This window comes from Camelus ferus, chromosome 4 (genome assembly GCF_009834535.1).
Source record: "Camelus ferus isolate YT-003-E chromosome 4, BCGSAC_Cfer_1.0, whole genome shotgun sequence".
Lineage (NCBI taxonomy): Eukaryota > Metazoa > Chordata > Mammalia > Artiodactyla > Camelidae > Camelus > Camelus ferus.
The window spans coordinates 9,966,888-9,992,117 of NC_045699.1; the positions used below are offsets into that span (position 1 = coordinate 9,966,888).

General features: G+C 54.1%; 1 protein-coding gene and 1 long non-coding RNA gene across 2 annotated transcripts in view; one reads left to right on the forward strand and one right to left on the reverse strand.

The window, feature by feature from the left end:
* Nucleotides 1–25,230, reverse strand: part of DNAI1 (dynein axonemal intermediate chain 1) — a 35,979-nt gene that overhangs the window by 770 nt on the left and 9,979 nt on the right. The window contains 10 exon segments of the mRNA XM_032477541.1: nt 2,518–2,703; nt 4,895–4,994; nt 5,100–5,248; nt 6,472–6,551; nt 7,134–7,221; nt 7,350–7,439; nt 11,894–11,992; nt 11,994–12,142; nt 21,326–21,369; nt 21,645–21,762. Coding sequence (XP_032333432.1) covers nt 2,518–2,703; nt 4,895–4,994; nt 5,100–5,248; nt 6,472–6,551; nt 7,134–7,221; nt 7,350–7,439; nt 11,894–11,992; nt 11,994–12,142; nt 21,326–21,369; nt 21,645–21,762 — 1,103 coding nt within the window.
* Nucleotides 1,908–23,462, forward strand: LOC116663057. The gene is made up of 4 exons (XR_004319101.1): nt 1,908–2,311; nt 15,101–15,243; nt 19,135–19,370; nt 23,122–23,462. It is a non-coding gene; the product is annotated as an uncharacterized LOC116663057 (long non-coding RNA).

Here is a 25,230-nt window from a genome sequence, read left to right on the forward strand (position 1 = left end):
TTCTAATACTCTGAGGTCAGGCTGGGAGTGGGGCGCCACCTGGGACCAGGCCTGCTGTGTCAGACGTACCCAGGGGAGGGGAGGGTGTCAGGAGACCAGAGAGGGCAGGTGGGGTATCTGTGTGATTCCAGGTGTACTCGGCTGGGACTGTGCCTCAGAAGACCAGATCTTGAATTTATGACCCCTCACCCTTGCCTACAGGGTCCTCTAATCCTTTAGCTGGTAAGCGGGGCCCTGAGAAGAGAGTTGGAACCCTGGGGTGTGTGTCACTCGCAGGCCTGAGAGCTCCTTGGCAGACCAGCACCAGTGCCGTCCTCCCTTCTGTCCAGGTGGTGGGGTGTGGGCTAGGCTGGGGCAGCTGCCATTTCCTGCCTTCCCTCTGATGTGCCCGCCCTCTCAGCCACCTGTGCCCTCTGCTCACTGGCACCTGCCCCAGCCTTGCCTGCTGAGGGCCCAGCCTGGGTCTGGCCCGGCTGTGAGGAGGGGGAGAGCGCAAGGCCAGCAGGCCCCTTCCTGGCCCCACCCTGGCTGCTGACACCGTGTGGAGCTCAGGTTTCCTCCTGGTGTGACCCCTGCACCTGTTCCCAAATCTGTATCCCCCTCCCCTTGTGGCCCAGGGCCTTTGCCACTAACCAGCTCACCTCCACTCTTGAGGCAGAGAACAAAGATGTCTTTCTCTCTTTTCACTCTCCTTCCCCAGTTAAATTCGTGTTCTCTTCTCGGCCTCACCCCATCCCCTGGGAGTCAGAAGGCCTGGCTTTTAGTTCCAGTTTTGTCATTAACTCCCTATATGACTTTAGGCAAGTTCCTTGCCTTTCTGAGCTTCTGTTTCCATCTATACAGTCATTATGGAAAGTAGTCCTTGACCTTTGACAAGCTGGGCTCTGACACCAATCATGGGAAGCTCCCTGGGCTGGGAAGTCAAGTCTCTGCAGCCAAACCCTCTTGGGAAGAGCAGGGACTGCAGCCTACAGAGGAGAGGCAGTAGGAGTGCCCAGAGAACTTCCTTTGGCCTGGATCACATGGCTGCTGCTAGGGTCAGGTGGCAATTTCACAGAAACTGCCCAACCACCCAAGAACTAGACCCTAGCTGTCACTTGCTCAGGTCCTCTGATTCCCAGGTACCCATGTCCTCAGGTCCTCAGAGATATAGATCCCCAGATACACAGAGCCCAGCTCTCCCAGCCATGACCTACCCTTGCTCGAGAGGAGTTGGGACTGTGGGAGATCCTTGCCTCCATGGGTCAGAGTGGGCAGGGCAGGCCCCCACCTTCAGGGTTGATGGCTATACCCCTGCCCCTATGGGTCACCATCATCCCTCCCACAGGCCTGTCCACCTCTGCCAGTTCAAGCCTGGGTCTCTCTCCTCACTTAATTAAAAGCAGACTTTATCTGTTCCACAAATTGTTCTGCCTTCTTCCCCCTCCTTGAGGCCAACTAGTTGGGCTTAGCAAAAGTTTTAGACCACGCCCGACCCCCTCATCCCATCCCACCCCACCCCACCCCACCGCAGCCTGTGGGCCACAGCTGCAGGCACTCACCAGCCTTCTGAGTATTTATAGCCAAGTCCACCCCCTCCCCCAGCTGGCTACAATTACAGGCCCAGCCAAACTCCCAGCCTTTTCCTCCGTGGCCGAGGAGGAACCGATCAGGCTGGCATGGGAGGGATGGTGCAGTGGCCCCTGCCTTGGTAGGGGCACAGGGGGGCAGGTGTCAGTAGTTGAAAGAGACAGGCCTCTGTCTTGCCTCAAACTGCAAGTAAATGCCTCAAATTGCAACCAGGAAGTAAGTCACCAGTCACCACGTGGCTCAGCCCTGGCCCAGCTCTGATCCCGGCCCAGAATCTGACAGAAAGCTAATTCCATTCTCTCTCCTAGCACCCAAATGGACAGGACTGGGCTCTGGATTCTAAGGCCTGGATTCTGAAGTCTGGGACTCTGAGATCTAGACTTTGAGGTCATGGCTCTGGGCTCAGTGGCCTGTATTCAGGGCCCCTGGGCTCTGGGCAGGGTCTCTGGATTGTTAGACATCCCAGAAAGGAACCAGAGCTCAAAAGGAGGACTGCCTAGCTGCTGACCTAGTTACCCTCCTCATGGCTCATTTCTTTCTTCCCCGTGTGGACCCGCAGCTCCCAGCTCAGGGACCATTGGAGCTGAAGCCCTGTGTAAACCCAGCCGAGGAAGCAGAAACTAAACCTGGAGCCCCCTGCCTGTATGACACCAAAGGAGCCAGTGATGCCCGTGTGCTTCTGCCAGGCTTCAGACACATACAGTCACCTGCTTACCTGATGTCTCCACCTGGGGGCCCACAGGTAACTCAGATCCAGCACGTCAGAACTGATCTGTCTCTCCACAAATCTGCTCCTCCTGTGCTCCTCGCTTGGGCAATGACACTAACCTTACTCTGGGTCTCCCAAGCCAGAAACCTGGGGGCCGCCCCCTGGTCCCTCCCCTTTCTCTCATCCCCCACCATCCTGGGGACTTTCTCAGGTGGCAGCCTGAACTCCCAAGCCCATACCTTGGGCATCTTGCGCAGGTTGGGTGAGAGCTTGAGGCAGGTGATGTGCCCACGGTCGTCGCCCACAATGATGATGGGGTAGATGGGGTTGAACTTCACATGGGTGGTCTTGTTCTTCTTTTTGGCCACCACGGGCTGGTTGCAGATGGCCTCGTACTTGTTGATGGACAAGTCAAACACGTGGGTCTGTGAAGAGGTGGGTGTCAGCACACTCGGGGTGGGGGGATGAGGCCCCTGTGCCCCAACTCAGAGGAACTGCCCCTGAGCTTTCTGGGGTAACATGACAGAGGCCTAGCACAGCATGCTGGAGCTGGAGGCACTGGGAAAGGGGGTTTGTGTCTGTGTTTTTCCCTTGGTTGAGGGAATGAGAAGAAAATGTTCAGGAGAAAATTTACGTCTATGTGGAGTCAAAAATAACAGCTACCATTTATGGGCACTTACTGTATACTAGACTCTGGGCAAACATGATACATGGTGGCACCGTCCTGTTACGAGCCCCACAGCCAGTCTGTAAGGTAGGTTCTGTCATTACCCCCACGTTGTACATGAGGAGACAGAAGCTCCCATAGGGAACTTGCCAGTAAGTGGCAGAGCCAGGGTTTATGCCAACTCACGTACATCAGGTGCTCAGACAGAGCTCGTCATACAGCTGCTCGATAGATGTTCAACCTTATTTTATGGCTTACCAAGTCCCAACTGTTAGCACCTCTTGCCTAGACAACTGTGGCAGCGTCCTAACTGGTCTCCCTGCTGCCGCTCTTGCCCTTCTGGCGTCCAACCTCCGTGCAGCAGCCAAGCCTACCTTTAAAAAGTCTCACATCCTCTAATAGTCTCGTGGGCGCTCTACATAAAATCCAGATCCCTTACTCCGGGTTCTCCACCCTCCGCTCTCTGCTCGTGCTCTCTCCCCTTTGCCTACGAGACCCCAGCCACCCTACCTGCCTGTTCCTTAAGCCCTTGCAGCTCACACTCCCCTCCGGGCATTGGCACCAGCTGTTCCTCTGTCTGGAATGCCTCCCGCCGCCCTCACCTGGCTGCTGGCTCTGACTCAGCTCTCAGCTTGAATGTCGCCTTTTCAGAGAAGCCTTCTCTGACTACTTATCTAAGAGACCACGTAGTCCTTTTCTTTTACATCACTCTCTTGCTTTTTAAACACATAACAGCTTTATTGAGATATAATTCACATACTATAAAATTTACCCATTTAAAGTGTCCAGTCCCTGTTGTTTAGTATATTCCCAGTTACGCAACCATCACCACAACCAATTTTAGAACACTTTTCGTTTCCCTAAAAAGAACCCTTATGCCCATTAGCAGTCACTCCCCATTTTCTCCTAACCCCTCTAGCCCTAGGTGACCACTGATCTACTTTGTCTCTATAGATGTGCCTATTTTAGACATACATAAATGGAGTCATACAATGTGTGGTCTTTTGTGACTGGCTTCTTAAACTAAGCTTGTTTTCCGGGTTCATCCATGATGTCGCTTTTATCAGTACTTTATTCCTTGTTTCTGATGAATAATAAGCCTGGTGGGTAAACTCTGTATATTGATGGACATTTGGGTTGATTCCACTTTCTCCACTACTAGGAATAATGCTATTACAGACATTGGTGTACATACATCACCCTGCTTTAATCTCTGCCTAGCAGTTAACCCTTTTGGGGTTTTCATTGTTGTTGTTTTTTCTCTCTTTCCCTTCAATGGAATGTAAGCTCCACAAAAGCAGGGACCCAAATCACCAGGTGCTGGCCTGGAGCTGGGTGCCGCAGGTGGCCCTGAGACACCTGTTCAGCAGACAGATGATGGACTGGAGGGTGATGCCTTAATCACTGTCTTCTTTCCTGGTAGGCGCCTTTCAGTTTACACCAAAGCCCATAAGGAAAATGGGTTTGTATTTAAGAATTACCTCACAAAATGCTTCTTTCTGAGCTTTCACCAATTCTCATTGTTGCACAGACCTCTCCTATCTCCTGCTCTCATATTCAGCTTGCATACTCCCAGGGATGGGGACCTCACTCTTTTTTAGACACTATTTCAATTACAGATCAACTCTGGCTCATAAATTCTTCCTTCCATCAAGCTGGCACCTGCCACCCTGCAGCTCCCTCCCCAGGGCCCTCAGAGGAGACACCTGCTCCTCATGGCATCTTGTCTCCCCCCACCCCGAGTGCTCTCTCCCTCAAGGCCTCATGGGATGAGTGGTCTCTCTTTCGACTGGGCCCTGGGTGGCCTAGCCCTTGAGGTTATACTATCCTTATGTTCCGCCTTCCCCCACCTGACCTGGACGTGGGGTGGGCTCTCCAGGAGGGAGACCCTGAGATAGCCCGTCCTATCTTCAGTATGGCGTCAGCAAGGTCAGAAAGGGGGCACTCACCCTCCCATTGGTGGTGACTGCTGCAAACACAGTAGAAGAGTATGGAGCCCAGGCCACATCGCTTACGGCTGAATTTAGGTCATAGATGAACATCGGGGTCCTGCAGTGCGGAGGGGTGGAAAGCTCATGACACCAAGGGCTCACAGTACCAGAGCCCTGCCGGCCCCAGCCCAGGGTGGAGCCTGAGGGAGGGCGTGCCCCTCACTTGATGGTGTGGTCCCAGATTTTCACCGTCCAGTCGGAGCTGCAGGACATGAAGACCTTGGTGTGGTATGGGTTCCAGGACACGGCATCCACTGCCATATTGTGGGCATCATAGGTGTCGAGGAATTGGCTGGAGTAGGATTTAGAGCACTGGGGTGGGGGCGGGGGATTGGGGATCAGGAGAGAGAGAGAGGTCAGCAGCCATCACTTCCCTGGGGGCCCTGGAGGGTCAGAATCTGAGACTCCTCTTCTGTCCTCGCCCCGCATCCCTGTCATAGCTGAGCTGGGGCCAAGCTGTTGGCTGCTCATCTCACCCTCAACACAACCAGAGAGAAAGGAGGAGCTTAAGGAGCTGCGGTTGAGGTGGGCAGGGGAGCCGTCCTGGAGGGTGAGGGAAGTCTGGCCAGAGGATTCAGGCCTTGGCAGAAAGGGCTTTCTCTCCCTGAGCCCACGTAGAGCATGTCTAGGGGCCCTGGGTGAGGTGTGGTCTAGCCTGTATCCAGGCTAAGTCTTGTGGACAGGCAGACAGAGCTCTGAATCCTCCTACAGTCCAGAGAGAATCCTTTCAATAGTGATAAACATCCCACCTCTCCTAGGTGAGAGCAGATGCAGAGCCAGGGGCAAGCCCAATCTCAGGATTTCTCACTCAGTTTCTTTCCCTGACCAGCAGGCTCCCTCCCTCCAGGAGCCTGGATGATTGACTAGTCTCTTCCTCCCTCCCTCCCGCCTCTCCCGTGCCGCCATTGAGAGGGGTGGAGAGGGGGTGGGGACCTCTTTTGCATTCAGACCAACTCTGCCAGGGCCTCAGGGGCTCCCGGGAGGCTGCCTGTAATTAACATTCTGAGTCTCTGAGCCTAAGAAAAGCTTGCAACAGAGCTATTTCTGGAGGGATGCAGGTTCAGAAGGATGTTCACCTACTAACATTGAGACCTGGCAGAAACTGGCCATGAAGTTCCATCCAGCTGGCTGGGATGCCTCCCCCCCCTTCTTATTCAGAGCTAAATTCTCTTATTACCTGGCCTTCAAAGCTCAGCTCAAGTTCAGATCTCCTCCAGGAAGTCTTCCCAGAGTGTTCCACCCCCCAACCCGCACTCCCAGCTCTACCTCCTCCACTCCCAGAAAGGGAGCAGGACCCAGAGGGAAAGATGCTGGGCGGCGCTCATCACCCTCTAGATTCTTCCTCCCCTTTCCTGCAGTCAGCCCCTCTTCCTGCACCCAAGCAGGTCAAGAAATGCATTCTCTTCCCCCAAGAAGCCTTCTAGAATTGATAAGCCCTCAGATCTGTCGGAATAGTGGAGGTTGAGAATGGTAAATTCCCAGGGCGCCTGCTTAAGGCCCTGTCGGGAGCTGGCCTCCAGGCAGTGCTGCCTCACCTTGTAGATTTTCCCCTCCTCCGTGCCCACTAGGAACAGGTAGTCGATCTCTTTGTGGAAGTCAAAGGCCGTGCCACAGCCTTGGGAGAAGAGGGAACAGCTTCAGGCTGGTTCTGGGAGGAAGGCTCCCAGCACCTCCTCTACCCAGCAGGCCCCCAGCACAGCCTGAGCCCAGGCGCTTGTGAGGGCGGGGACCAGCCAGGCAAACAGAAACCGGGCTTCTGGCCTGCTGCTTGTCCCAGGCAGTTGGGACTCTGCAAACGGGCCAGGGCTTCTGCAGACAGGAATGGGGCCTGGGTAAACAAGGCAGGGATTGAGTTTAACAGGGTCGGGGTCAGGGTAAACAGGGACAGGGTCTGCAAACAGGGATATGGTCTGTGCAAACAGGGATATAGTCTGCATAAACAGGGTAGGAATTGAGTAAACAGGGACAGGGTCTGGGTAAACAGGGGCCTGATCTGCATAAACAGGGATGGATCTGCATAACAGCACAGGATCTGCATAAATAGGGAGGGTCTGCTGAGGGCCAAGGGCTGGGCCAGGCTTTCTTACTGCATCCTGTCAGACACAAGGGGAGGCAGGGTGCACAGAAAGAGGGAGGACCAGTGACCCTCCTGGGCCGGGGTGATGTGGCCGTGGATGGGAGGGGCTGGGGCTCTTACCCACTGTGTATATCTGTAAGCCCTCCAGACCTTCCGTGGTGCTGCCCTCCATCTTCAGCTTGATGACATCTGTGTGAACCAGCTCGCTCTGTGGTCACACAGGGTGGGGGAGGCTTGTGGGTGGGGCTGGACCAGCAGGGTTGGGGTCCCTCTGCCATTCAGTGTCCCCCACTCCCCATCTCCACCCCTGCGTGACCCTTTCTGGGAAACGGGCACCTTCACGAGTGTCCAAGACACGATCCTGCCGTCAGATGACACAGAGAAGAAGTTGAGGTTGTTGTTCATGTCATCCTTCTGCCACCTGACCTGAAACATCCCAAACTGTGAGCCCTGGGACTCTGCTCGGGTGTTGGGTGACGGCTGTGAGCTGAGCAGGGCTTCCCTCAAAAAACCATCTGAGGTCCAGGAGTCAGTTTGGGGAGCCTATTTCCCAGAATCCCACATCTGGTCCTTCCTCCTTCCACTCATCCCCCCCCCCTCTCCCAGAGCATCCTGGGGGGACAATGCCAATAGGGCCACAGCCCAGTCCCCTGGCTCAGCAGTGGAGGTGCCCAATTCCTCCCAGGGTTGGGTTCTAGGAACCCAGTTGTAAGAAGGCAGTGGCTCTGGATTCAACTTTCTTATGTAGACAGGGCCTGGAAAGGACAGAACCCATCAACCAGATTCCTCATCTATGAAACAGGAGCCATAATGGCATGGGTTTGTTGTAAGGAATAAATGAGATAATGAACGTGAAGCTGTTTGGTCAGAACATGCAGATATTAAGTGTTCAATAAATGCTTGCTGATACCCTAATTATTACCATCATCCTAGGAATCAGGGTGCCAAGGTTCTTCAGGGAGCTTTTCCTTGCCTGTGTGGGGAGGCAGGGAGAAGCAGCCCCGCTCCCCCGCCCTCCCCTTCCAGGCTTGGCCTTTCTCTAGGCAGCCTCTCTTCTGTTCCCACCTTTACTTCACCAGAACCTTGCTCCCAAATCTCAGATGCAAGCTGCATTTCTCTATCTGCAAATCGGGGTTAATAATCCTGCCCCACCCATCTTCTCCGGGCTGGAAGCAAACATATGGGAAAGTGTTTTGGAGACAGAGCTGTTGTCTTATGAAGATGACACGCTTGAGGCTCAAGTTTCTGTTGCCAGATGTGGAAGCATGGCCAACCCATGTCCCAGAGAGCTGGGGCGGGGCTGGGTGCCCAGAGCTTTCCATCCTCCAGTTCCGTCCAGACCTCCCGTGCTGGAACCACTGTCCCTTCCCCCTGTCACCAGCAGAGGCCCAGTGAGGGAGGACAGGAACCCAGTGCTGCAGCCTGTAACCATAGCTGTCATCATGGCTGCTGAGGGCTGTGGAGGAGGGAGGGGAGGCCTGGCTGATCAGAGCTGCAGGAGGGGGGACCCGGTTGGTCCTGCCTGGGCCTGTCTGGGCAGGCCGCTCTTTTGCACTTTTGCCTAGAACCCTACAGATCCTGTAAGGCACAGGTCAGAGCAGCCCTGGTGCTGAGACCACTTTCCTTTCTGTGTAAGGGTAGTCCCTTTAAAGGGAGGAGGGGACAGGGGGATGTCAAAGGCCAGGCTGTAAGAGGCACGAGGGAGCTGCAAAGGAAGTGTTTAATGAGCAGCTGCCAGTGCACATGGAAATTGTATTTCACACCCTGCTTAGCAGCCTGATGCCCAGTTGGGGTGGTGGTGGGGGGTATATTTGCAAGTGAGTGTGTGTGTGCAAGTCACACATGTGCTCCTGGGGTGGTGGTGGGAAGGTAGAAATGAAGAGGGCAAAGTGGGGGCCAGGGGTAAACAGGGCAAAGAGAATGAACGAATGACCAGGAAGCAGGTGGTAGGAAGGAGACGGAGGCCTGCTTCACTGATTCCTTCTCTTCTGCCTTATCTGACCCCAGTGTCTGCTCATATCCTGCCTGCCCCCTGCCCCAGGATAGCACAGAACACACACACACACACACACACCACAGTGTATTGCTAGTTGAGGCTTCACAGTGGGGCCTGAACAGGGCTGAGCTACCCAGTGGGCTCCTCTGGGAGGTAGCCTGTGTCATGGGACAGGAACCCAGTATCCTTTGGACAGACAGTTCTCTCCCTGGCTCCAGAACCTTCCATGGCTCCCCACTGCCAACAGAACAAAGTCCTTCTGCCCTCAGTCTGGCATTTGAGATCCAAAACAACCTCTCTGTTTCCAAGACAGGGCCCCTTTAAGAAGGACCCAGAGTCTGATGCCGCTGACATCTCATTTGCCAGCCTGGCTCTCCTTCAAGCTCCAGGATATACAGCCAACTGCCTGTAGGACACCCCCTCTGGCTTCTTATATTAACTTCTGGCCAGAACTCCATGGATGTCCTACTGGGTACCCTAAACCAGAGTCCCAGGCACCGTCAGAAGTTTTTCCTTGTCCCCATATCCAATCAGTCATTTCCTTCCGTTGATTTTACTGTCTCACTGCCCCTGCTGTAGCTCGGGCTTCAAGATTTTTCTTGCTGCAGCCAGGGGATATCTCTAAGACACAACATGACTGTGTTAATTCTTTGCCCCAAACTCTCTGATGGTCAAGCAGTGATTTTCAAACTATGCTGGGAGGAGCTCTTAGGAGCCTTGTGAAAGTAGCTCAGGGGACCCTCAAGCAATCAGGACCCTGATCCTACCACAGCAGCCCCACTGTCATCTTTTTAATACACTGGGCTTCTGTACTAACACTTCACTTGAGACCGCTGACCCACAAAGGCTAAGCTTCCTACTTGCTAGAGGAGCACTCGGGTGCCTGTACTTTCCTCAGGTCCTGCTGCCTCCTTCCTGTCTCTCACACTGTGCTCCAAATAGGGGAGTTTCCCAGCAGGCCTCTCTGCCTGATGCCCCTGTGTCCTTGCACATGTGGCCCTTTGTACCCTTCTTCACCTAATACTTCCTGTTCTTCACAATTCAGCTCAGGTTTCCTTTCGGAAGCCCTCTCTGGCCCTCCTGCCCCTGCTCCCCGTCCCCGACAGTCTGGACAGTCCTCGGTGCCCCGGGAGCCCTCCTTAGCACTTCGCATACTCCCCATCCTGCTCCACCTGTGGCTGCGGTCTCTCCCCGCTGGGAGCTCCAGAGACCCAGCCCTTGAGCATCCTCAGCTCCCAGAGGAGCGAACAGGAAGGAGCTGCTGAGTGAATGGATGAATGGATGAATGGATGAATGGCTAGATGAATGAGGAAGTGGGGAGGGAATGAGAGCAGAAGAGAACAGGAAGTCATTAAAGGAGTGAGAGCCTGGGCAGGCCCCGCCCGTGTCACAAGTCCTGATTCTAGCCAAGAACTCTGAGTCTTGGGTTTTGCAAAGGCAGCAGCTCTGTTTTCCTGACAGGACGGTGGGAGAACAGAAGACCACCCCTGTCCAGTCTCCCTGGCACCTGCCCAGCGAAGGGGAAGATGTGTCTCCTGCACACCCCACTTCTCTCTCCAATCTGCTCTTTGATTCAGAGAACATAGCAGAGTGGTCAGCCTCGACCCCTCCCTCTCTCCTGGGCTGGAGGAGGATGGATGGTCAGGCCACCCTAAGATGCTCTGTGCTTGGCCCTGGGCTGTCTGCCCATGCTGGGAAAGCAGGGGCCGGGCTGGTGCTGGTTCAGTCTGATCAAAGAGAGTCTTTTCTCCTCTCCCTGGGCTTTACAGTCTCTACAGACATCCTCCCCGTGTCTGGAGACCTCTGCATGCCTGGACGAGATGCATCGGGAGGTGGGCTTTTCGGAGGAGGGAACTCCTGAGGCTGCAAGACTGGTGCCTGCTTTGGTTGAGAGGAGTGGGCAGGGTATTCAGTGGGAGGAGTGCCTCCTTCTGTGCCCGCGCCCTGAGCAAAGGATGAAGCAGAGAGACCACCATATCCCCTGTGCCTGGACAGTCTTCCCTCCGCTCAGGCCTGTCTGGGAGCTAAGAGTCAGTGCCTGGGGCCGGTGTCCACATGGCTCAGGGAGCTCAGGGCCAGAAAGGCAGGGGTGCAGAGCCAGCTTGCAGACCATCAGGGCTGGGGACAGAGGGAGATAAGACAGATCCCAGTACTGCCTGAGGAGCCAGGAGACTTGGGGCAACTTGAGGCAGAAATCCATCCTTAGATTCTCTCAGATCTGCCATGGAGTCAGGGTACAGAGCCTCAGAAGGAGGGCGGCCCTTGGAAGACAGTGAGGAAGGGCCTACAAAGCCAGAGCTAAGAGACCCTCTGAGAATGAAACTCTGAGATCCACTCTCAGTGCAGTAAGATGGGAGATGCAGGGTCATGGTGAAGAAGGCCCCAAAGAAGCCTCAGGGACAGACCTCACCTACCAGGCCTTACAGCCCCACCCGCAGGGCAGAGACCCTGCAGCACCTACTCCTTTCTGGGAGGGAGTTCCCTCAAATCTAGCCCAGACGGCAGAAGAGGGCCCTTGTACGGAGCTGAGGAAGACCACAGACCCAGGGAGTGCTTGACATAATCAGCAGAGGCCGGTCAGGCCCTGGAGGCTTGCAGCCACGGGCTCTGGGTCCCTGATCACCATGCCTGAGAGATCCTTAGCAGAGAGTCGGGCCCTCCTGATGGCAGCTCTGTGGCAGCAGACCCCAGCTCTCATGGCAGACCCTCTTCCCTCCTGATTCTCTGCCCTTCTCTAGCCCCTCTGCACATCCAGCTCCTTGGCCTCTAAGCTGGTACCTGTCACCCCCACCCCCTCTCCTCCCAGACGCCCCTCCTCCAGTGGCTCGCAGGCCCTCACGCTACTCAGTCATACCCACTTCTCCCACCCGGGTTCGAGGCTGACCTGCCACACAGGGTCCGTGTGCTTGCCAGACTTGGCTGAGCTGCGGAAGGAGGGCTGGGCGTGGGGCTTCTTGAGGTTGTAAATGGCCACGTTGCCATCAGTAGTGGCCCACCACCACCAGGTAGGGGTGGGCCACGTGCATGTCCAGACACATGATGCCGCTGTCGCTGCTGAAGATGTATTCGGGGAAGCTGGGGTTCTTCATGCTGTAGAGCAGCAGCATGCCCCGGCTCTGCTTCATGAAGTCATCTGGCCCAGGGAAGACAGCGGCTGTGGCTGGAGGGTCCCAGCTCGGGGAGCCCCCGCCCCGCCCCCACGGGATGGACAAGCCCCGCCCTGCTCTGCCTCCATCAGAGAGCCTGGGATTCCTCTTTGGGCTTCATCTTCTCTGTCCATGAAACAGAATCCTGAGACTTGGCCCACCCCTTCCCAGGGTTCATGGTGACGAGGCCTATCTGAGGGACGGACAGTCATTCTCCTTACTCTCCCTGGGGTCTGGGAAAGGGGGATGCCGGCTCCAAGAATTAAGTGAAGAATATGTGTGGGCTGGGGAAGGAGCAGGGTTCAGATGCTTGGCCCAGGGGCAGGTTGCTCTCCTTAGGTGCTTAGACAGTGGCCACGTACCCCTCATCCCCAGCCAAGGGCAGGGGTCCAGTTTGGACTAACATGGAATTGTCTATATGAGTCCCACACTAGTTACCTGTGGGCATCTTCCCACAACCTGTGACCCCGCAGTCCTCAGCTGCAGCCTGAGCCCTAGCTCTAAGCATGCTCGCAGATTCGAAAAGTCCCAGGCCAGCCAGTCAGGCATCCACGGGCCACCGTGCTGTCCCTCTGGCCTGGGCACAGCTTTTGGTGAACAACAGTGGGCCAGTCAGCAGATGTCCTCGTCCCTGCCCAGCCCCTGGCAAGGGAGTGCTTCCCACTCCTTTCATTCTCTGCACACTTGGCACCCGTCTGATAAAGCAGTCGCTGAACAGAATACAATCCCAGACCTCAAGTCCAGCTCTACCAGCTCAGGCCCCTTCCCAAGCTCAAGAGCCAGAGCTAGAGAGGTGGAAATCTCGAGTAGCGCCCCATCTATGCTAAGGCAGCCTTTTAGCTGAGATGAAGGCTCTCCCCCACCCCCCCGGGGCTCCCTCCTTTGCTCCTGGCAACTGCAGGCCTGGGCCCTCCTGACAAAGCGGCCAGTCCTAAGATGTGGGCCCATGGATGGGAAAGATAGGGAGGCAGCCCCAACATGACAAGTTTGCTGAGTCATTTTCTCTGTCTTATTTCTAAGGCTGCTTCTTACTCCAGGGAGTCAGTGACTGGGCTGGGCTCAGGGACAGTCTGGGCAGCAGTTCGGCTACAACCAGGTCCCAGGTATCCTCACCCTGGGCCCTCTGCAAACACCGCTGATGCTTCTTGGGAGCCAGGGTTAGGGAACAGGGAGCAGCCAAGAGCCAGGCTGGCCTTAGGTGGGTAGAGTTGGAAGCCGAGGCCAGGGGGCATGCCAACCAGAGCAGCTACCTATAGGGGAGCCCACCTTCCCTTGCTGTGGCTAATTTTTACCAGCACTGGGACTCCTGTCAGGAACCCCTCCCCTGATCACTTGCAAGGAAGGCTTCCTGTGCAAGGAGGGGGCTGCCCCTGGAATGGAAGGTACTGGGGGTCCAGCCAGAGCTGTGGGGGAGTCACACAGTGGTTCAGGAAGGAGAATGCTTCTGCTCTGGGGAAAGTGAGGAAAGCCGAGTTGGGTCACCCTGTGCCCAGCACTATCTCAAAGCCAGTGGGGAACTGGCCTTGAGGCGGGGGTGGGAGTGGGGCTCCAGGGTGGGTCCTGAGGGCTGACTCTTGAATTCAGGGAGCAATCTACAGCTGGCTGCGGGGAGTGTCTTTCAGCCAGACTATGAAAGGCTTACACTGGGCAGTGCGACAGTCATTGTAGCTCCCCTTGTTCATTAGGCAAATCCCAAGCACCTGATCTGGGCTCCCCCGAGGCTGACCTGGCAGGAGCAGAGACACTCCACTTTAGACGCCGTGGGCCTGCCCTCAGCAGCCCCTAGTGTGGTCACAGAGCGCCAGCCCCTGCAGCCGAATGGGCAACCCTCAATGGGTAATCAGAGTATTAACTGCCAGGCCAGAGCTGAGCTGGAGAGGCCCTTGATGGCCAGTCTGGCCTCGATGCAGGGCAATAGGATGAATGGAATGGTGGGTGGCTGGGCGACTGCTGCTCCGGCTCAGGGCTCGGATGCTCAGACGCTTTCCTTACTGCGCCACGGAGCTGAGGCAGGCATGCCCCTCAAGCTTGCTCTCACTGCGGCATGAGATCTGGCCTCTTGAGGGACAGCAGTGATGACTCACTTTCTCTAGACACACCTCAAGCACCCCTCGCCCCTGCTGGTGCGGAGTCTTCATGACCAGCGCACCCGGGAGAGGAAGGTTGGAAGCCTTAGGTTGGCCTAGTAACTCTGCAGTTGAGGACATCTCTGACCTACTCACAGAACCACTGGGACCAGAAGCTGGATTTGATAGGTGGATAAACTGAGGCCAGAGGAGAGAAATGTGTGCCTTGGGGCATTAGACCATCATTTGGTGTTTGGCACACCCAATAAACTGTTTATAGCTGAAATTACCCTGCTCAGGTTAAGAGCACTAATCTGATCTTTACATGGAGGTGGAGAAAGGAGGGGAGGGGGCACCAGACCTAATGGGTGCCAGTCCCTCCAGAATCTGGGCTAGAGAATATGTAGGGGTCAGGGCAGTCAAGCACGATGAGAGGAAACGTCTGGCAGAGAGAAGCGTGGATTTCACGAGAGGGGGAAACAGAGAGGAACCAACCACACTAAGACCTTAGATCCTGCCTTAATTCCCAGGCCACCTGCATCCTGAGAGTAAGCCTCCCGTTCTTAAGCTGGCTCTAATGGTCTCTACTGCTTGCCATGAGCTCTCCTGACATGAAGATCACAGCTGCTAATCATGGCTAAACTCTGTGTTTCCTGAATTCTGATTCAGGGCTTTGTCTGCCGAATCACACCAGGAAAGCACAGAAAAACCCTCATGTAACTGGGGCTTCCTCTCCACTCTACCTCATTCTATGATCTCATCCCTGACTCCAGTGGCCCCTATGAGACCTCAGTGTCCCATTCTCTAAGTGCACCCAGTGTGACATCACAGCCCAAACTTGCAACAGTCCCCCCATGATATCATCCTCTTGTCTTCCAGAAGTCCTGAAATGACATCAGTACTCAGACCACCGATGGTGTCCATGTGATCATCGCTTAGGCTACCAGCAGTCCTATGACATCATTGCTCGGCCTGCCATCACTCCCAGGATGATGCCACCAACCAGGTCACCAGCAGTCCCAGTAAGACATTGGCATCAAGGTCACCTACAGTGACTCAGTCCCCATTGAGCGGTAGAATCCCATCGGGCTCACGGCTCACAGAGTCCTGGGCCCTGGGGTACTTTGTCCTGAATCCCACAAACTACCTGGCTCCTCAGAGCAGGACTGGAGGGTTCAGTGACACAAACGGGAGCCCCAGCCACACATTCCATTGTATAAAGAGGCAGAGGCTCTAAAGTCTGGGGCCGGTGAAGGAATTCCAAGTTCTTCTAGGCCACAAGATTTCAGCAAGTATATGTGGCTGGCTGAAAAGGAAAGACGAATAGGGAAAGGGAAAGAGGGGGAGAAAGAAAGGGAGGGAGAGAGAGAGAGAGAGAAAGCAAACACCTGGTCTGTGACTCCAAGACAGGGGGAGAGGGCCACTGGCCTGGCCTTAGCTCTGCTTTGCACTTTTGCCCTCTGCCAGGAAGCCTTCTAGACCATTCAGCCTCTCCTTTGTGAGTGCCCTCCCTACTCCCAGGAGCTCCTCTGCCTCTACCTCCTTATTACAGGTGCTTGTGAGCAGGTCTTTTGCTTAGCCTCCCACCAAAGGACGGAGTGAGTGAGCGTGGCCTGGCGAGGCCCACAGGCTGACTGTCTCCAGTGAGAGGGCTGCCTCCTGCTAACCCTGCTCTGCTGGATAATCTCCAAGGCCTCCCTGACCTTCAGTGATCCACAAGATTTGGGGGAGGAGAATCTATTTCCTAACAGAGCCTGATCTGGCAGTTCTCAGAAAGCCATGGTCTCAGGGGAAGGGTGACTTAATTCCACTGTAGAACAAAGCTCTCACTGCCCTCAGTTCCCTCTACTAGGGCCCTGGCAGGTGGAAACCAGTGAGGATCATGGATGGATGGCTTCTTGAACTGGCAACCAGCAGTGTGGGCCTCAGCTCCACAGCTCCACCCCTGCCCTGTGCGTAAGAGCTCAAGATCATAGGGGGCCACTCTGGAGAGTTCCAACTGTCAGGAGGAGCCTGGGCTTCTGCTCAGGCTTCAGGGAGGGCAAGGCAGGCAGAGGGCACATTGGGGCATCTGGCTGAAGCCAGGTCAGTGATCAGAGAGCAGTGTATGCCAAGCTGCAGAGAGAAGGACACCAAGCCAGCCTCAGTTGGCAGGCCTCCTCCCCTCTTCCTGTGGCATCCTGAACAAGTCCAGCCCAGGGCAGGCTGCAAGGCACCAGCTGTTTAACGATTCCCTTATTAAGTCATGTAAGAGGTGCTTGGAGGGGGCTGTGTAGGCAGAATAGTGCCCCCCCAGATGTCCATGTCCTAATCCCCAGAGCCCATCAATATGTTATTTTGCCCAGCAAAAGGGATTCTGCAGATATGATTAAGTTAAAGACCTTGAGATGGGGAGATTATCCTGGATTATCCGGGTGGACCCAGTATAATCACAGGGGTCCTTATAAGGGAAAGAGGGAGGCAGGAGAGCCCGAGAAGGGGGTGGCACAATGCAGCAGATGTCAGAATGATGCAGTTGCTAGCTGGAAGGAGGCCACAAGCCATGGGGTATGGGCAGCCTCTGGAAGCTGGGAAAGGCAAGGAAACAGATGTTCCCCTAGAGCCTCCAGAAGGAATGAGGCCCTGCTGACACCTGATTTTTGCTCGGCAAAGCTCACTTTAGGCATCTGACCGCCAGAACTGTTAGATAGTAAATTTGTGTTGTTTTAAGCCATTATGTTCATGGTCATTTGTTACTGCAGCAATTGGAAACTGATAAAGTGGGCATTCAGGGAAGGTTGACCAAACTCTACTTCAGGAATCAGGGGGAGAGGCCCCTGTGTGGTCAGGCCACTCAGAGTGGCTGCTCTCTTGCTCTCTGTACAGCCCCTGCTCGACCAGCACCTGCTTCACCTGCACCTCACTCACATGACCATCCAATCTTCTTAATCATGGGCCTTAATCAGTAACTACCTATGTGCTTGCCCCCTGCCCTAGCTGCTGGTTTCCCTGGTAACCGATGAGCGAACCTGTCGTTAATTCCCTTTATAAATGGTAGCCTCCTTCTCCCCGAGGAGTGAGGACTGCTGCCGCGTCCTGCCTGCCTTCCGTCATGCATGGTGGAGTGTCAGTCCAGGACCTTCTGTGTCTGACTTGTAAGATTCCCTATCCAATAATCTGTTAACGTCTGTGTTGCTCTCTCCAGGCTCCTTCTCCGGTCTCCCAATTGGACAATTCCAAGGCTTGCAGGCCTGTGGGGTGCAGCCCAACAGCCCCATAGACGGTAGCCTTTCCTGGGGTGGTTTGGAAGCAGTCCCTCTAGAAGTCAGGGGGATGGAGGCAATGATCTCCTGCTCTTCTGATGACAATAATGAAACCTTCCCACAGTTTCCCACACCCCAGCCCTGCCACCTTGGACTCCAGGAAGACAAGTGCCCCTCGGGTCAGGATTTGCAGTCTCCAAAGGCAAGGGACTAGCCTAAGGCTTCCCCCAAGAAAGGACATCAGTGCTAGATGGTTCCGAGCCTCCAGCATGGCCCTGAGGCCACGGTGCCAGGCTGGGTTCAGCCTCCCAGGCAGCTGGGCTTTTCCAAATGCTCTCACCCGATTAGAAGTCATACTTAAATAGTGTGGGAAATAGGAGCAAGGCCTTGGAGACAGAATACATCAAGCAGACATTTAATTTGATTTAGGGAAAATGAGGCAAACATTTGAGAACCTAAATAACTAACCAGTAATTAAACTAACAACGGGAATGCCCTTGCACTACAACCCGGCGAGCACAGTGGCCTTTATGGACTGTATTTACAAAGAGACCTGACAACATAATTAGTCCTGTAAATTTTACGCAGCCTGCAGCTGAGGAGTGATGGATTTTGTGTACGGAGGATGAACAGGGAGAAATGAGGTGGATGAATTTCCATTTTCAGTAAATGAAATTAACACTGCTTAATTAGTGAAGCTGACAAATAAATGATCAGGAAAGATTTAAATCTCTACAAATGTATCCCTGGCCTGGGTGGGCTGGGGGACAGGCCAGGATGTGGTGGGACAGAGTGGGAATGGGTTTAATGCTGGGACCCGGGGCCTGACTTTGGCCCCTTTTGAGGGTGCTGTGCCTCAGTGGCTGCGCTGAGGGACAGCTGGCTCCTCTGCCCTTCCAAGATGTGGCCTGCTGGGAGGCTTCCTCCCCATCTCCTGTGTGATAGCCAGTCAGGACCACACAGAGTGTCCAGGATCTGTTCCACCATCCCTGCCCAACAGATCACGAGGAGTCCCTGTTTCGCTGTTATGAGCTGCCTAATGGCCTGGAAGGGACCCCTTCGATACAGCCGGCTGATAGAATTGCATCCCAGCTTTGCCCCATCTCTTCCTGAACTACCTTTCTTTGCCCTCCAGTGTTCCTCCATCTGTCTTCACCTGCTGACAGCCTTTCTCTACTCTGCTGAGACATGGAGCCTGGCCCTTTGGGCACCCTAGTCTCTGCCCTACACGCAGCCTGCTGTGCCCACCACCTGGTACCCAGCAGCCACAAGGGAGGCAGGTGTGACTGCTTCTGTGCTGTTGCAGGCAATTGCCCGGACACTTTTCCCCAACTGCTTGTTCCTGGCCTGGCCCCAGCTAACCAGCCTTGTGCCCAAATGCGGGATTGGCCCCCATCTTTCCTAGGGTACATGCTTACCCCTGCCCAAGTCTTATATTTGGGTCAGAGAATAAACACCTGGGAATTCCAGGCAAGAGGCGTCCTGGGCTGAGCTGGTCAAACCCAACAACGAACACAAATTCTCACTTCAGAGTTTGTCCACATGAGGCAAAGTCTGATGATGGGAGGCTGGCACCTGGGAGCTTTCAAAGACAGTGTGACAGGTGCTGGTGACCCCGTCCAGTAACTAGGGGCCCTTTTGCCTGCCTCAGCTTTGTCCTCTTTCTTCCAGGGAGGCACCTGGGCACTCGAGGGCATGGGACTCCCAGAGGCGACCTCAGAAGTGAACACACGGGCCCTTCAGAGTCCCGGCCTAGTCTGGCTCTGCTCAGGCCTCTACAGAGTGGTGCTGAGACATGCAAGGCTCTGGAGAACAGATGCCCAACGGAAAGCTGGTCCACAGCTTCTGTGCCAGTGAGAGCAAACACCGCCGCCGCTGCTGCTGGGCCCAGCTCTCTAAGAGAAGAGGTAGGAGCCTCATCCGATTCCCCTCTGTCCCCCAGCCCCCTCTCTGCTCAGGCCCCCTGAGGGTCCTGCAGGAAAGCTAAGAGACAGAACGACAGACAAATCAGCAATGGTTGTCCTTTATGCGCGGATGTTTCCTACAGATCACAGGGCACGTTTGCTGCTTTTCTTCCAAGTGTGTCTCATAACAGCCCTGGGATGGAGCGCTGGCAGGCGTCAGCCTCTCCATGTCACCAGTGAGGCTCGGAGTGGCTCAGAGTGGCTTTTGGCCCCAGGTCACACCACTGGGAAGGGATCCTGCAGTCAGAAGTGGTGCCACCCAGGCGCGTGGATGTGGCCAACAAAGGACAAAGAACCCCTTCCTGGGTGTGTGCCTGCCCAAAGGAGGCTGCTGGCCTGTCGGGCTTGGGGCCATCAGTTCCTGGGGGTTGGGCCACTCCACTGCTGCTGGCTAAGGCTGCCCCTATGGACAACCTCTAGATGACCCCAACCAGCTGACCCCTCTTCCACTCCTGGGCAAGAGGAAGAGGGGACTAGAGCTGAAACAGTTCCCCTCCCACCTGCTGGGGAGCCCCCACAACCCCACCTCAGTCCTGGGCAGAGAGCCTGGGCTGAGATGAGAGCAGCCTTGTGGAGGGGTCCACACCCACTCCTGGGAGGGCCTGCTCGCCCCCGGCCCTGTTCCAGGCCCAGTAGCTGCAGCCGAGGGGGAGGAATGTGCTAGGTCCCTGCCAGAGGGGGTGGGTGCTTCCCGCTTGGCAGCAGCCCATCCTCAAGAGTAGGGACACAAAGCGGGCATTTAGGGCATCCTCAAAGGCAGCCCAGACCCTGAGACTGGGAGCAGCTCCAGAGGCTCCTCCCTGAGAGGAATGACAAACACCAACTCCCCCTACCCCGCGCGCCTGCCACCCCTCCCCACCGCACCCCCCCCCCCCAGCTCCCGTCAAAGAATGGGCTTGGCGGACAGGCGGTCTGAGGGGCAGAGACCAGGAGCTTGTAAGCCTGCCAGCCAGCAGCAGCTCGGAGAATGGGAAGGCTTTTCTGTTCGTAGAAGCTAACCCTCCCCGCCGGAGAACGTGCTGTCATCCAGGGGAGCTGCGGCTAATGCGAAGTATGGGGCCCTCTCCTGTCAGGAAGGGGGAACGTGCAGGCCTGCGCAGCGGTAGGGGCTTCTGCTGGGACCGAGGAACTCAAGGGAAAGCAAAGGGCCGCCCAGTTTCTGTAGTGCTGCCTCCTGCTGTGCGGTGGGGGAAACTGGCGGGGCCGGAATACCCTGGGCAGCGATGGTCTTCCTAGGCTCAGGGGACAAGTGCTAAATATCAAGCACTTGCTCCAGGGCCTGCTCAGAAAACCCCTCCTTCAGCCCCCACCATCCCATCCCTCCCCAGATCCGGTCCAGTCTACCCACTCATGCTTCGCAAACCCACTTCTCCATCCCCACTCTGCACTTGTGGTTCAAGTCCCACCATCTTTCCTTAGGATGCCCCACCAGTCTCCCAACTGGTCTCCCAGCCTCTGTCTCACGCCTGCAATTCCGCCTGGCAGTGGTTGTGTCCCAGCCCTTCTCAAATTCAGTGGTTTCCCCTCGGGAGAAGGCCCACATTTCTTGGAATAACTTACCAAGCCCTCTGGGGGCTAACTCTGGCCCCCTCCACAGCTTCATTTCCTCCCATATCTCTCATGCCTCTGGACCTTTGCATATGCTGCTCCCGCTGCCAGAAGTCCTCTCCCCCTCTTCCTTTACCATAATAACTCTTTCAAGGCTCATTTTGGCATATTCCTTTACTGAGCACTAATTGCTGGTATGATTGTGGGTCTCCACGAGACTGTGAGTGCCTGAGGGCAGTGACTAGATCTTAGTCATCTTTGTGTCTTTCACATCTGGCAGAGAGCTCTGCACTGAGTTAGTACTTAGTGTTTGCTGGTTGAGTGAGCAAATGAACAAATAGATTACTTACAGGAGCCATGTCCCACTGCAAACAGATCGTTGTACTTCGGATTCCTGCCAAAGAAATAAGAATCCATTGGCCTAGGAAGTGGACATTGCTCTCCCACAGACACGAGCCTTCCCATGAACACTGCTGCCTAACCACACTGCAGACATCTACTGTTAAGCTTATAGATTTAGGATGATCCCGTAAGAATCCCAGTCTCATTTTTTTTCCCATAATGCTACGTGTCACCAAGGTGGTGAAGTGCAGTAGAAGTGCCCTACTCAGGGCTTGGCACCCAGCAGGCACTCAAGGACTCCAGGTTTTCTGCAGCGTCTACACTCACCAGCAGAGGGCGGTGACGGCCAGGTGCTTGGCTTTGTCATTTTGGAACTTCCAGAGAGGCAGCAGTGTACCCTCCTGGTCCCGGTATTCGTCGGCAGCATCCTCATAGTACTTAAAATCTTAAATACAACATAGGCTAAGTCAGCCCTGGGACTGCCACTTTCTGTCCGGACCTCCTTGGCCAAAAGAATTAACCTCTTTGCATTTCAGGGTGGGATTAGTAATAGAACCTATCTCAAAGGACTGCTGTGAGGATTAATTGCTAAAATCTGTAAGGTACTTAAGAAAATATCTGGCACATAGTAAGTTCTCTGTAATATTGTTACTCTCATCATTGGTTTGGGAGGTAAATTACATTAAAGTGGCTATGTCCACAAGGATAAAATTCCAGGTTTGCCCATCTACATTTCCACTGTCAAGCCCCACTATAGTGAAGCTGCCTAGATCCTTGATGGGTTCTTTGAACTCAAGCTCATCTCCTGCCCTAAATTGCCTCTACCTCTCGTTTCCTCTAACTTAGGTAGAAGCCGCATCCTTCCTTCTACTTGTCTAAACCAGAAATCTGCGTAATCCTTGACTGATCTCTATCAACTCTCATATTTTTCTTCTGATTATCTCTTCTTTTTTTAAGTTGAAGTATTTTATTTATTTACTTTCTTTTTTTAGGTAAATTGTATTTTTATTGAAGTATAGTCAGTTTACAATGTTGTGTCAGTTTCTGGTGTACAGCACAATGCTTCAGTCATACATGAACATACATATATTCGTTTTCATATTCTTTTTCACTGCAAGCTACACAAGATATCGAATATAGTCCCCTGTGCTATACAGTATAAACTTGTTTATCTATTTTATATATACCAGTCAGTATCTGCAAATCTCGAACTCCCAATTTATCCCTTCCCATCCTGATTATCTTTTCAGTCCACTGACTTCTCTCTAAATGCATAGCCGCGACCTAGGTTCAGGATCCAGTATCCGTCACCGAGACTGTTACACCATCCTCCTAGCTGGCCTCTCTACAGTCTGGGCACTCCTCCTCCTGTGCATGTTCCACAGAGCTACCAGAGCAAGAACAAATAAACCACCTCCCCACACCACCTCCCCCAGCCCCCTGAAAACCCCTCAATGGCTCCCCTTGCATGGGTGCTCCCTGGTCAAACCAAGGCTCCAGGCCGCTACTTCCATGTTATTTCCAGCCGGCTGTTCACATACCCTCTATACCAAACAGTGTCTAAACTGTCCTATTCCTCCTGAAAACTCCCGCTCACTCTGGATCCAGATCAAACTTCTCCTTGTCAGTAAGGTCTTCACCTTCTTGCTAAGCAGAATTCACCTCCTCCTCCATTCCAGCCCCGCCTCTCATCTACTGAAACTTCTGTTACACAGCATTGCCTCTCTTTATCCTTTTGCCTATCTCCCCACCAGACAGCTCCTGGGGAGCGGGAAGCATATCATTTTCATCTCTGGTCCCACAGTGCCCAGCACAGGGCCAGCCACAGCGCAGACTCCCAGTGGCTGTCCAAAGAAGGCAACGAAATAGATCAACAGAAGTGAAGTGGCTCTCGGTTCGCTTTCCAACTGAAGGTGACCTATTAGAAAATGAATCTTCTCATCCAACACGGTCAAGGACATGCCCAGGCACGGCCCCCGCTTCTCTCACAATGCCCCACATTCCGAGGTTTGGGGACTACATTCAAACCTCCAAAATGGCTCAGAACAAAAACCGATTAGAGTGGTTGGAGGCATGAGCCTTGATCACCTCAGAGATCCCTGAGCTCAGACTATCTTTGAAAATACTTCATTTCAGAGAAGAGATTAATTGGTAACACTTTGTTTTCACTTCTCCTTTGTGATTACACTTTCCCAAAGGGAAAAGTGTATGCAATTAAAAAAATCAAAGTTCAATGCATTTTTATGTGACTGTGTTCTTATAAATGAAAAAGGTTCATGAAGGCCAATGTCTCCATGGGTATTAATCATGTTTGCAGCCCTTTGGTGGGCTGGTTGCAGAGGCTGGGTTTCAGGAAGCCAAGCTGTGTGAGTGACAAATTCATTCACAGCTGCCGTGTACTTTGACAGCTTTGAAAAGCACTCAAGGTCGTTTTCCAGCCTGAATGATAACAAGGGGGCTTGTTTAGGCTGCTGGTCTTGGCAGCCCTGGTTCCTCTGTCCCAGGGTGAGCAATGAGCATCAAGTCACTAAGAAGAGCCCTAGGCTGTCAGCGGAGGAGACCAGTCAGCAGTGGGGAGCTGCCAACTCTGGGGAGGCAGCTGCTCCAAATAAATGCACAACCTCTTAGGGAAATACAAGCCACTTGGGAATGTGTTGTTCACGCCATGGGAAGGATTCCGTTTCCCTGGCTCTGTCAAAGACATCAGAATTTCCCAGGCCCCCAGGATTTAAGTGATTCTGAATCAATCTCTTTCTTCGCCTCATCACTAATTAATCACTCACATAGGCCTACTGAATGTTTATCTGAAATGTCTCTTCCAGTTCAGTGGCTCTGTAGCTTCGTGCTGAAGTGCTCAGGCTATGGATCCAAGGGGCTTGTGTTCGAGTCCTGATTGTGCTGCTCACATCTCATACTAGTTGTGGTTTTGAACAACATTTCAGCCTGACTGTCTCATCTATAAGATGGAGATAATAGTGGTATTCACCTGACAGTGTGGCTAACCCGGGTGAAATAAAATAACACATGTAATTTGCACAGCACGAATGCTGGTGCTTGCTTTCCACTATTATAACTCCTCCTTTGTCTCCATCCCCGATGGTGCATTCTGGGAGGCCCACTCCACCCCACACCTGAACCTCATCCTCACCTCTGTCCCTGTATTCTGCCCAGTCATACCTGCCTGCAGCCCTGCTCTCCTCAGGCCGTGGCCTTGCCTGGACAGTGACTTTGAACTCTCTGCAGAGCAAGCTCAGATTCCCTGCATGATACTCAAGGTCCTTCATTAACTGGCTCCAACCACCTCTCCAGGCTGAACTCTCCACTTCCCAACAAAGCCCCTGTTTGGGTCACTGAGCCGGCTGCCCCTTGTCTCCAGAGTCCTTTGCAATTCGTCTTCACCACTGAGTCACTGCCCGTGCCCCCCCCCCCACCCCCCCGCCCAGGACATCCGGCCTTCTGCTAATCTCCCACTCAAACTCGGGGTATCCCTTGGCATCGAGCTCAGCCCTCCCTGAAGCCTTCCTCATTTCTCTTTTTTCATTCTTGAGGATCCCCTGAGCAGTTTCTGTCTGCACTCTAGCACTTATGTTGTCCCTAAACCAGACAGACTAGAGAAAAGAGCGCAGAATTAGGAAGCGCAAGAACTAGGTTTGGGTCCCCTCTGTCATTCACTAATCAGGTGGCCTTGTCCTTAGCTTCCTTGTGTGTGAGGAAGGGATAAAAATCTCTGCTCCGCCGCCTCCCAGGACTGTTGGGAAGATGACATTAAATCACTACGGCGCAGGAGGTTTTGCTGCACCATTGTCAGATCTCATCATTACACCCGTTTTTTGCTCACGCCATTGTTTCTGTTTGATCTGTGTAAGGCTTATCTCCCTAGTGAAATCCAGAAGAGGGAGGGGTCCTTTTTTCT